The sequence below is a fragment of the Martes martes genome (genome assembly GCF_963455335.1).
Source record: "Martes martes genome assembly, chromosome: 12".
Classification (NCBI taxonomy): domain Eukaryota; kingdom Metazoa; phylum Chordata; class Mammalia; order Carnivora; family Mustelidae; genus Martes; species Martes martes.
The window spans coordinates 21,639,570-21,652,555 of record NC_137900.1 but is presented as its reverse complement, the minus strand read 5'-3'; the positions used below and the strand labels follow the sequence as shown (position 1 = coordinate 21,652,555).

The 12,986-nt window shown below is 43.2% G+C and overlaps 1 protein-coding gene across 5 annotated transcripts in view; it reads left to right on the top strand.

The window, feature by feature from the left end:
* Window positions 1–12,986, top strand: part of LOC308353500 (transducin-like enhancer protein 1) — an 86,675-nt gene that overhangs the window by 27,516 nt on the left and 46,173 nt on the right. For 3 of the 5 annotated variants that reach the window (XM_080820380.1, XM_080820379.1, XM_080820382.1), the window contains exons 5-6: window positions 684–746; window positions 2,366–2,440. In XM_080820380.1, coding sequence (XP_080676506.1) covers window positions 684–746; window positions 2,366–2,440 — 138 coding nt within the window. Of the gene's footprint in view, window positions 1–683; window positions 747–2,365; window positions 2,471–12,986 lie in introns of all 5 variants that reach the window. The other 2 variants (XM_080820381.1, XM_080820378.1) reach the window with 1 other exon arrangement.

The window sequence follows — 12,986 nt, the reverse complement described above, 5'->3', positions numbered from 1 at the left end:
AGGGGCTCTCTCAGCAAGGTGCTTGCTGTTGATGCTGCATCGTGGCGAAACTTGACAGAGATACCCAGCACGTCTCAACTTGACCTTCATGCTGGATGTGGGTTCTGTTTCAACAATGTTTTCTTGGCCTGTTTGAGATAGTGAGACTCAGTGAAGGCTACTAACGTTAAAGTCATGTTTGAGTTGTGTGAGAGTTGGGACAAGCAGGAAGGAGGTCCCTGGGCTCCTTTCTAATGCTTTCTCACTCTGGACCGTATCTTGAAGGCTAGACCCAGTTTGTTGGTGCCCCTGCCCCACTGGCTTCTGACACCAGTTGGAATGAACTTTCTATAACGACATAAAAATGCGGTGGTACACCGTAATTGAATAAGCATATGAGGGGGTTTGCACTCACCAGGTTAAAGGATCATATAGCCTTAAACCATGTAGATTTTCTGACTCAATTAAGCTACCCATTATCTTTTCTTTAAGTGACCAATAAAGTGTGCGATTATGTCTTACTTTGCAAGTGGGATTAATATCTACTGTTTATCTCAAGATAAATATTAGCAACATAGCTTGGGAAAGCAATTTTATGCACTCAGGAGTGAGGCAGTGGAGGGCTAAAGTGTTGGGTATGAAGTTTTATCTTTCTGAACTGATTATGAAGTATACTAAACATTTATATGGCTTTGTCTTTATAGACTGAAATCGCCAAGAGATTGAATACAATTTGTGCACAAGTCATCCCATTTCTGTCTCAGGAAGTAAGTAAAACTGTTCAGCTGTTAAAGTGCAATTATGTTGCTTCTCTGTTTGCAAATTAGCTAGTTTTAAGATGTTAATTTTATCACAAGGAACAAGTGTGAAGAACATCTGCTCCAGCTGAAGTGTGTAAGCCCCCTGCTATCCCATCTAGCAGAGCTGAGGGCACACTGTAAACGTGGTGACGATAGCTCAACCTCAAATTAATTTTTTTTTTTCCCCGTGGAAGACTGCAAAGTGACGATCCAACATAAAACTCTGCTTTTCTTTGAGGAGTAGTATAAGCTTGGGAAACTACTGATGATTGGAGTGTCTTTCTAGAGAGTTTTTCCTTTACCGCATTTTAAAAAAAATGGTTCCATCAGGGTTGACTTGACCGCTGAAGCAGGTGTTTCATGTGTCCTTGGACATCAAGTCAGGTTCATGTGATGCTGTCCATGGAGGAAGCTGATGCTAATAGTCTGAAGGATAAAATAAGTGTTTGTATTGCCGTAACTTACAGTCCTGTACACATGTAAGCCATTTTATTAAGTTACAAAGTCACAGAGGTTGAACTTTCTTATTTTGAGAGGGAAAAGCTCTTTATATGAGTAATCTGTGAAATGGACTCAAAACCAGTATATTTTAGTTTTGCCTTCAATATTACTTTTGGATACAAGCTGATAAATGATAAGCTGTGTTCTCAGTTTGTCCACGCTGCACTGAGACAGTGAAAAGCTTCCTGGAGCCACAGCTAGAACACGGGGTGTCTGTTCTTACCGGCATCTGCTGCTCCAGAGTGGAGAGCAGGGATCCCCTGTGCTTTTTCTGGTGTAACATCTCTTCGACGATGCACTTGAGATTTGTTGGCCTTTGGAATGGTGTTGTTGGACTTTAGTGATACTGGTTTCTACCACAGTCTCGTGCCTCCCAAAGCAAAGATGTGGCTTGGTTTTTATTTGTGGGTGGAGTTGGAGAGAAACATCTGCCTTTTCAGACTAAGCCATTTGTGGGTGAACTGTGGAGTGTTCCCAGCCTGTGAACTAAGAGTCTGGGAAGGGGGGTTCCTTCCTTTTCCCCTCAGGAGGAGGAAAAGGCTAAAGAAAGAAAGGAATCCCCAGAGTTTCCAAAAACTACTGGAGGGTTGAGATTTGTTGACCAGAGAAGTAATCAAAGATTTAATGTTTACATTTTAAGTATAAAAGTAGGGGGTTTTAAACTGGCTGTAAACGTTACCTGCTCAAAGTTACCAGCGAACCCCTTTTGCAAACCTGGCTGATCTTCCAGATCCCCAATACCAGTGATTTTTCTAAGGCTTCAGTTACCCGTTTTGAGGTCTTTGATTTTTCTATCATTCCAACCCCAGAATTCCCATCAGAAGTTAAGTGGGGACTAGTTTTGCTTAGAAATAAGGGAAGCCCTGTCCTCTGTTTTCCTTTTCCTGCTGTCCATGTGTTCTGTGAAATAATCAGTGCTTGAGACACTTCACATTTAAATCCACATTCTGCTGAATCTACACTGCATATGCTTTTATATTTTTGTTGTTGTATTTGTTGTTGTTGTTGTTGTTATTGTTACTGGAAGGTAGAATGAAGTTCTTTGGCTGCCTTGCTAACACTTTTTCTTCTCCTTGTTTTCAAAGCATCAACAACAGGTGGCCCAGGCTGTGGAGCGTGCCAAGCAGGTGACCATGGCAGAGTTGAATGCCATCATCGGGGTACGTGGCCTTCCAGGTCTACCTCCTACAGTGTGTATAACCAGCTTTCATTTCTTATTAATTTGATGGCTTAATCTCTCTCTATGTATAATGTCAGGTAGTCTTAACATTGGTCAGTAAGGGTTGGGGAGGAGGGCTCAGGTATGGGAGGTACGTAGGGGAAGACAGATGAGCATAATAAGGAAGGTGGTAGAAACACTTCAAGGAGGGGGAGAAGAATAGATCTACTGTTCAGTGGGAAGATAGATGCGGTTTATACACTGACACTTAAACCACCCCTGCTTTCTTTATCAGTATTTTAAATACTTTCCTTACTTTAGGCTTATAACTTTGGATCACAGGGAGGTCAAGACAGGTCTCCACATGATCCTTTCCTTTAGCCATCTTTGCTTTTGCCTTTTGCTTTCTGGGGTGTTAGGCCCTAGATGACTGTTTGCTCTTTCTCTTCCTTGTGCCTCTTGCATGAATTTTTAAGTGGCACCCCTATGAAAAGAACACTCTCTTGCCGTTGAAGAAGTGATAATTGTCTGCCCCAGTGCTCTCTAGCCTTTCACCAGGTTTTTGCTCTCCTGCCTTGAGTTCAGTTAGCGCTCCACGCTGGCGACTGGTTGTCAATCACAAGTCATTTGCTCTGCATTAATGAGCCCAGTGAACCGTGCAGTGTGTCCCGTCCCCCTTCCCTCCCCACCCCTCCCGTCCCCCGCCCCCGTACTTCCCCCTGAGTTTGTCTTCACTGCTGCAGGCCCCGGGATCCCGGGACAGTTCTCATGTTTTCTCCCCTTCCAGACTAAGCCAAAGAAGTAGCTGAAACAAGGGACCATCCTTTCTGATTTTATTCATATGTGAGTGCCTTGAGCGGATTCAGATCACTCATTTATCAATTTATGTTAATTGCTTGTGAGAAGATGCCCTGCTGGTCTTTATAGTTCCCTCAGACACTTTGTAATGATAATTAGACATGCTGCTGTACGGATTAAGAGTGCCATAGTCCAATGACGGCCACAGACAATGGAACCAGTTAATCCATCAGGGTTTAAAATTACATCCCAACTGGAGATGGAGAAAAAACATAAGAGCCAAGGAGGATTAAAGAATGAGCCTCAGCTTGAAAACTCTCCTTTCATCAGTTTCTCAATTGCCGATCTGCAGTCGGGTTGCCTGTGGTAAGCTATTGGCAGTCAATTAGGTGAAATAAAGTGGGAGGGTGACCTTCATTTCCTTTTAATAGCTTTTTCCTCCCTGAAATGGGGAGCTTCAGTGGATTTTCAGCTTAAATTTTATTCAAGCTGCTTTATTACACTTGACAGCTTAGCTCTGCATAAACAATTCTCCCCTCCTCCTCTTCCCCCCAGACCCAGGCTCTGCCTTTCTACCCCCCCTCTTTAGATCACATTTTTGACTGTTACTTAGTGGGCTCTCTAATCACATTCAACAAAAAACACAATTACATCTGCATTTGTCGGCTGCCTTCTGTACCCTTTTCTTGTGTAATGAATTGCTTTATTTCAGAGATCAAATCAAATATTCACTGGTACTTTTGCATGTACCGTGTTTGATTAGCAAAGACTAATAACAAATTGTACTTGTAGCTCGAGCACAGAAATTTTTAACCCAAATGAATGAGGATGGAAAAGCCTGTTTTGATTAAAGAGAAACATATGCAAAGCAGTTCTCAAGTACCCAGTTACACTTTGTGGAACATGTTTGTTTTCTGATAGTCTCTAAATTTTTACATATCCTTTCTCCATGGTGAACCTCGTACCCGTAAATTCTCCGAGGCCCTGCTCGGCCCCACACGTTAGAAAGGGGGAAATTGTATTAACCAGATGTTTATAGGTAAGACTCCTTTTGAATTGAATCAGAAAATGAAAATGGCAGGTCGTTTGAGAAGGGCAGATGAATCGCTAATTTTATGAATGGCTTTCATCCAGGAAACATGTTGTTGAGATTATAAAGGCAGATTAGCTCTGATAGCTAGCGACAATAACCCAAATCAGGGAATTGGGCCCGGAGCACAAGACTTAACGCCAATTGTGTGTCTTCAGCCTACTAGCCTGTGCGGTTTTCCTAATTGTAAATTTTTGGCTCAGTCTATTAATTTATGTCAGAGGCTCTTTGCAAGTTTGCGGTGATCAATAATTATCCTGCACCGTAAGTTTCATGCTCTGGCATATGCTTGATTTTTGCTTGAAAGGAATTGTGCGCGTCCTGGAAAATTGAAGTAGCATAAAATTGGGTTGACAATTCAGTGGACCTTCGCACCCCTTCATTGAACATGCAGTGTGTCAACCTGTCTCCCCAGAGGGGAGGAGGCTCCGGGAGGCTGTCTGTTCCTACAAGCAGCAGCTGCGCTCAGAGTAAATGCAGCCCTGGTCTGATAGCAGCTGTCAGTATCGCTCAGGGACCGGCTCAGGATGAAGAACAATGGGAGAGGCCACGCTCTTCGTCTGCATCGACTTTCAGGCTAAGAAAAGAAATAGTAATTTAACGGTTTAGACATCTATTACAAGTGTGAAAGATCATGAAAGAGTAGCCTTTAAAATGCAAATGAGCCGAAACATTCTCATTCCCTTTAAGGTACAATCAGGGGGCTTACTGCTTGCTTGCTTGCCAGGGCCAAAGACATTTCTCTTTAGCAGACCTGGAAAAAAGGAAATCTCAAGGACACCAGGGCTGCTGAGGTGGGCTCAGCTTCTGTCCTGGGACTGTGGAGTGCTCTTGGAGGAGGAAGAGAGAGTGTCCCTTTTTTTCCCTCCGTGTTGAGTGATTTAATGATGCCCATTTCTCACCAGCATGGAAAACTTAATTCTCCTACCTTACAGAAAATACTGAATTTTAAACCTGTTCACTCCAGACACCACTTGGCTTCAACTTACATAGATTACTGGTATTTCAGAAAGATAAGCTTCTTAGATACTTGATATTTGGAGAAACTGTGGGAATAGTTACTTTTCATGTGATACTTTATTTTTAAACAGTTGTGACGGATAGCAAATTTGATAATTGGCAGAATAACTACAGCCCTACTTTTTGAATTTTGCTTTATATTAAGCTCTTTTGCTATTAAGTATGTTATGTTCTTGCAACTATAGAAAGAATATTTAATAATGCAGAGATCTTAATAGGTGAAGTTTTATGTGGTGTGACACACAGCTCACGTGCGCTTTAGAAAACAGGTTCATGTGGGAAGGGAGCTTACTGGAGACCTTAATTTATTTTTTAATTAATAAATTTATTTCTTTCATCGGTACGGTCTCTATGATGTAAGCAGACTTACCCAAAGATTTTTCCCTCCCCAATTTGGAATTCTATTAAAAACGCTCAAAACAAAATAGATTTTTAGATGGCAACACTTTGTGGAATGGTTGATGTCTTCCTGAAGGCAGGGAAAATAATTGAAGGATTCTTCGAGATCACTTTCGCTTGTATTATTTGAGGGAGCTTGGAACTAAGAACTTTCTTCTTCTACTTGCTATGATACTAATTGATTTTAGTTGAGATTCGAATTCCAGATAATTAGCGTTATATTTTAGTGGATCTATTTATTTATTTATTTATTTATTTATTTTATTTTAGTGGATTTATATCACATGTGGTCTCTACAGATCATATGGATAGAGATGCATATGTATTTGTTCACCCAGACTTTTTTTTTAAGGAATTGAGGTATAACTTACATGTTGTGAAATGTACCGGTCTTAAATATGTAGGGTGATCACTTCGGCGTGTGCACACACCCTGTAACCCACACTGCATTCGGGGGTGCAGATTCTCACCTTCACCCCAGGACGTTCCCTTGTACTTTTTTTCACCTGTGTTTCTCTACCCCCAAAGAAAGATGGTTACTTTTTGATTAGAAAGTAAAATATGACTGGCTGAGTGATTTTTAAAGAAACAATTGCATGATCGATGTCCATGTGCTTGCAAGTACTGGCTGGCCAGCTCCGTGGCGCTTTGTGCTCATCTTTCTCAGAGCATTTGTCTTGTTTTACCTTGCGCAAAGGTAGAGCATGCGTCTGGGATCAGATGGACTTGAGTAGGACGCTTGGTGCTGCCATTCGGGAGCTTTGTGACTTCGTACAATCAATTAACCTCCTTTGAGTGTCCCCATCTGCAGATGGGTAATACCATCTACCCAGCATGGCTTTTGTGGGGATAGCACCCTGGCTGGCAGCCTTTATCAAGCATGGTCCTGACTCTTTGAACTGTGCTTCCGTCTGCCTTGTTTCTCTGAGTGCCTGCAGCAGATCTCTGGGTCCAGTTGGCCAAGTCTCCGTGAGGGGTGGTGGCTCGGAGCAGCGGGTCACTTCCCCTCTAGTCTTTCCTAGTGATTACGTGGGTGTCAGTGTTTGAGATTAGACCCATTCAGATGCTCCGCTCCTGACAGTTGTCATGCGTGAACAGCTTTTACTCAGGATGCAGCAGTGAAGAACCTTTGGCTATTGAACTTGATGAACAGACTTAAGGTTCAAAACAGAGGGGGAAAAGTTAAGTTTTGGGAGCAGGTGGAGAGAAAATTGAGAAGCAGAAGTGAGGATAAGACATCGTTGGCTTCCTTACTTAGGAGAAAGAAGAATAAGGCCTTTGCAGGCCCTGAGGGGTTGTTGCACAGATCATTGTGATGGAATTGGAAGGAGAGAGAGAAGAGATGGCCATATGAGCAATGGGGATTGTCTTTCCCATACCAGAGAATGCCTGATTTTTGACAGCTGCCCCAGTGCTGACTGTTGAACGTAAGAAAACTTGAGCAGTTTCTCATAGTAACGCCTGTGAACATGAGGAACTCAAAACTTTCAGGGTTAGTGTTGGCCACCTTGTTTCCCCTTCTCATTTAGTTGGACCTAGTCTAACTTAATTTGCCACAAACAGAAGAACTTCTGTCAAGGCCTTTGGGGATCCGGTTATTGGTCAGAGGTCTATATCCCCGCTTCATAGGCAAACGTAAAGTTCTCTATACTTGGAAACAATTTAGTGTGAACTGAAAGAAGTCTAGGGGCTTTTGTAATGTCTGTCTGTGTTTATGTAGGGCATGTCTATGAATACAAACTCCTGATGTGTCTGTAGAAGGAGGCTTCCTGTCCTTAAGAGATTGAGTTGTAGACCTAAAGGCTCCCCATTGTTGCACGAGATGATTGGTTTAAGGATTAGCAAAATGTTGGATTATTTTTCTCCTCCAGCTGTAGCTGTCAGCTATCTATAGGATTGTAGTGTGTGAAGTTTAAGAGGATGAGGTTAGCCTCTTATTCTTATGAGTATGCAGTTAATCCCTGGAAAGCCCATCAATAACCCAGCTGTAAGTTTCTTTATAAAACAAATTCGCCCTCAGAGAATAATGCCTAGCCTGCTACCAAGAGCAGAAAATGACAGGGCTACAACTTGCATCGATATTCTGGCTCTCCTAACTTATATATAGTGATTAGCCCAGCCCTTCTATTAATTTTCCATGGAGAAGGAGCAATATTGCAAGTCTGGTAGGTAGCCTACTTCTCCTTGGGTTCAAGTTAAATTTTTTACTGGGAGTACAGGTAGATATCGCTGACAAGTGCAGAGCTTGATTTCAATGTCTGGGTCCTTCCGAATAGTCAGTGTGCTTTTTAGTTGCTAGAAAACTTGTTGAGGCGTTATTCACTTTTTAATTTCCTCTCATACGTTTATATGATTTGTACATGATACCTTGGAAGGAGGCATTTTCCTGTTTTCTCTCTTTTCAGAGTAGAAAGTAGAACACCGCATTTTAAGAGTTAGACCTATGCTTTTTTTTTTTTTTTTTACATTGATGTATAATTATATACCATGAAATTTGCCTTTTCAAAGCATACGAATCAGTGGGTTTTGGTATGTTCACAAACTTGTGGAACCATCACCGAATTCTAGAACATTTTTATCATTCCAAAAAGAAACCCATATCCATTGGCGGTTACCCCCTTGCCCCCCACGGCCCCCAGTCCCTACAACCGCTGATCTTTCTATTTCTGTGGATTTGCCTATTCCAAACATTTTGTGTAAAAGGAATCCACTAACACGGGGCCTTTTGTGGCTGAGTTCTTTTACTTTGTATAGAGTTTTCAAGGCTTATTCATATGTCACTTATTGATGAGTAATACTGCATTGTACCTTTATTAATCCAGTCACCAGCGGGTGGACATTGAGGTTATCTCCAGACCTTTTGGCTGTTTCTGAATAACGCTGCAGTGAACACTGCGTACACATTGTGTGGACCCGTTTTCTTTTCTCCCGACTGAACCTACACGTGTCATGGCTGGGTCAGGTGATAACTCTGTTTAACATTTTGAGCAGCTGCCAGACTATTTTCCAAAGTAATGGATGAGAATTTCACTTTCTCAGCATCTTTTCCAACACTTGCAGCTGTCCACCTTTTTTGAGTCTAGCCTTTCCAGTGAGTGTGATGTGGTATCTTTGTGGTTTAGATTTGCAGATTTCCCTGCTGGGTAATGATGTTGAGCATCTTTTCATCAAAACCTTCCATGGCTTTAGAAGTGGGTCTGCCTAAATAAACCTGGCTTTTTAAAACTTCATCAAATTCAGGCCTTTCAGTCCAGTGCTCTGATCATTAGTTGTCGCTGTCACCGTGGTCTGGGGCAAGCAGGACGAGCAAGGACATCAGTGATGATGCAGGAAGAGTTGGCCTTTGTGGATTCCCTGCAATGCAGAAAGAATGAAGATGAGTTCGGGTCTTTTTCAGAGTTTCAGGCCTTCATCCAGGTGCCTCCCTCCATACACGCCATCAGTTTTGCCTGTGTGTCATTTTCTGTATGCTCCTGCATGGAGATGGGGACTTTAAGGGGATTTTTTTTTCTTTTTTTAAAAACTATGTTCAAGTGGCTTGAGAATTCTTGGCCCCTGTAAGTAGTTTCTGCCTGTTTATCACCCTTGCCCTTCTTCTCGAGAGAGGCCATTCACATAATGGGAGGTTTTCAGATAACTCATACAGTAGTGTCCTTGATGGTTTTGCTCCCACACAGCTCTTCCCCACTTTCCCAGCTTGTTTATTGTAGCATGCCAATTTTCTCCTTCTGCACTCTCCCCAGATAAGAGCGGAGTGTTTTAAAGAACAGGGAAATAGCAGAAATCAAGGAAGAGGGATTTGGAGAGAACTGTCAACAAATGCTACTTTTCACATTTCCCCCCCCCCCCCTATTTTAAAAGTGTTTAAATACCAAATGCTATAAATGCCACTTACTGGCACGCTCTTAACATGAGAGATGCTATTTTGGGGGCATGGTTTCAGTTCTGGTTGGGTTCAGTCTGTGATCTGTGTGACATGGTTTTCCCTAAGGTTACAGAGTGGGGTAGACTTCCAAAAATTCAAGTTGATTCTGTGGTTGGTGATAAAGAGTTTGGCATCTCTGTTAAGGTGGGCGTTGGTCCCCCTTTTCCTTCTGGGTGTTCTTTCCTGTTGTATAGGCATCTCAGTGGCGATGAAGCATGTGCGACAGCTGTTTTAGAAACACAACTGTGGAGCCACGACATCATTACGTTAAAGCTCTGAATGTAAACAGCAAAGTCAATTTCATTATAGTAACATAATTGACCCAGGCTGCACTAGGTAAAACGCGAATTAAAATTCTGAATGCGTGGCTGTTGTTTGACATGGATGAGGTGACTTTATTCGTTGTGGGTTTTCATTATCATTAACTCAGGGTTTGGTGTTTGTTTTCCTTGTCTCACTCCCAGCCTGTCCACATTGTTTGGGTAAGAGCAAGTGCATGTCTCTCCTTCTGTCAATAGCAAAACCTTTCTGCGACCCCCTTTGAGGCACAAAACACGAGTATGTGGACATTTCCAGTGTAGCTTTTCTAAAATCATTTGATGAAATGTGAACTTGTTGTTGTTGTTTGTTTTATTTTAAAATTGTCAGTGGAGTCCACTCTGGGAAGCAGATGGTTATTTTTTGCATTGTGACAAGGTACGTGATGGCGACAAAGGGACAGTGAACAACTGAGTGTTGAAAAGCATTTTTGTTTCTTAAGCAATAATTTGTCAGGTTGCTTGCTGTATAAAAACATGAATTCTGAAAAAAAAAAAAAAAAACCATGACTTCTGATGTCATGGGACAGAATTGCAGCTTAGATCTAGGCTAAAAGTGTTCAGCCTCAACACTGTTGACATTTGGGGCTTGTTAATTCTCTGTGATGGGGGGCTGTCCTACGCAGCACAGGATGTTTAACAGTAGTCTTCCCTCCCCCCACCCCCCCAGATGTGACAACCGTAAATGTCTCTAGACATTGCCAGATGTCCCCAGGGTGAAGAAGTGGGGGTATCAGAATTGTTGTTTGAGAACCACTGGTCATCTGAGAAACCACCTGCATCGCTAAAAACCACCATTGCTCATCAAAAATTACCTTTTCTGATAGCTCCACAAACTGTTTTGCGTGTGAGTCCTGTACTATATAAATCTGCAAGCATTCATTTAAAAAAAAAAGTTTACTAATTCATGGAAGGTGATGAGGAGGTAGAAGGTTGGATTTTCCCACCCTTGCTGTCCTGTTGAGAAACATCTTGGTTTCCCCATTGGTCTGTGCAGGTTTGGGTCTGTGGAGGACCAATGCGTGTAGATTTCTCAGTTGGTAGAGCCATTGGGTTTTTTTGAGGTTTTGCTAGTTGTATAGCGATGTCAGTATCTCTTTTGTTCTAAAATACATTTTTAAAGTAGCACTCATTCATGGGTTTTTCTTTTTTTCCCCCTTTTGGGGAAGGGCCCAGGCACCCAGGTGTCTCAGGTGAGCCTTGTTGAGAGATGTCCTTCCGAACACACATGGGCCAGGTGGGCTGCCCAGTTGCAGTCGCTTCCTCTCCTAGACGTGGGCCCTGTATTCATTCCCGAGTGTGTGTTATCTCAGAAAGGACACCTTTATTTGTTAAGCATCTTCTTCTGAGAGTAGCCAAGGCTGTCCCTGTTTTGGCTTGATTCTTCTTTACATGCTTCCTTGGACGAAAGCTGGAGCTAAAGAGATCCTCCTTTTCCTGATGGAGTGACGTGAGGTATTGGGAAGTGGGGACTAGAGAGATGGGACTCACGAGGCATTAATCCTTTTTGTTTTTGTTTTTTTTTTAAAGATTTTATTTATTTATTTGACAGAGATCACAAGTGGGGAGAGAGGCATACAGCTAGGGGTGGGGGCAGCAGGCTTCCTGCTGAGCAGAGAGCCCGATGCGGAGCTCAATCCCAGGACCCTGAGCCAAAGGCAGAGGCTTAACCCCCTGAGCCACCCAGGCGCCCTAAGGCATAAATCTAAGAACAAATTTTCATCTTTACTACCGTTAAGGCTGCATGCTGAAGATGGATTTATCTCTGGGGCAGGTGGATTGTCTCAGCACATGTGGCATTCTACACCCTCAGGAGCCTCCCCTTAACCTGAGAAAGGAAAGACCTACGAGGCCTTCGTTGGAGAAGGAGATGGCACTCTCCCTTCCCTGTGCTTGGGAACGCCCAGTCTAACTCCTTGTGAACGTGACTGGGCTGCTGGGTTCACAGCAGAAAGGCTGTTCTAGGGAAGAAAAGCTTTGCAGTCCTCATTTTGGTTATGGCTCCCTGTGGCCCGCCACCCTCTCCTCTGTGAAACGGGATCCACGATGCCCACCCGTCCTGCCTTGGGAGTGTTCTGAGCAGAGGCCAGGCAGTGGACAGAGAATATCTTGGCGCGCTGCGTGTCAGGATAAGTAGAACGTGAGGGACGCCTGGGTGGCTCAGTTGGTTAAGCGGCTGCCTTCGGCTCAGGTCATGATCCCAGCGTCCTGGGATCGAGTCCCACATCGGGCTCCTTGCTCGGCAGGGAGCCTGCTTCTCCCTCTGCCTCTGCCTACCACTCTGTCTGCCTGTGCTCGCTCTCTCTCTCTCTCTCTCTAACAAATAAATTAAAAAAAAAAAAAAAAGTAGAACGTGAGGCTGCATTATCCAATTTCCTGGGTCTGTAGCATCTTCAGTAGTTGCGATCCATCCTCTCACTGCTTAGTACTCTTTCCAGTTGGGTAGGATTTTGCTTTAAAAAAAAAATAGCAGCAGCAGCAGCTTGGGGTGCCTGGGTGGCTCATTTGGGTAAACGTTTAACTCTTGATTTTGGCCCAGGTCATGACCTCAGGATTGTGAGATCGAACCCTGAAGAGGGCTCCCCATTGGGCATGGAGCCTGCTTAAGATTCTTTCTCCCTCTCTGTTTGCCCTCCACCCCGTGCTCGCTCTCTCTCAAATAAATAAATTAATTAAATTAAATATAACAATAAAAAGCAACAGCAGCAGCAGCAGCTTTCAAAATGGCCAAGCAAGGGATGGAAAATCTCAGTTGCCTCTGATAAGCAGTGAACTTGCTTCACGGATCCTGAAAAACCAGAGCTGGGTAGAGGTGGGAGTTCCCGGGGCCACTTAAGGCTGTTGGACATCCCTGTTGATAGTTCTTAGCCTAACTGTGGGGCTTAATCACATGGGTCCACTTTGCAGCTGTGGCGAAGCCCCTTTATTATATAAGCTAGTTTTTCTTTTCGATAATGTATCATAGGACGCTCTCTAGTTCATCTTTCTACAAACCAGC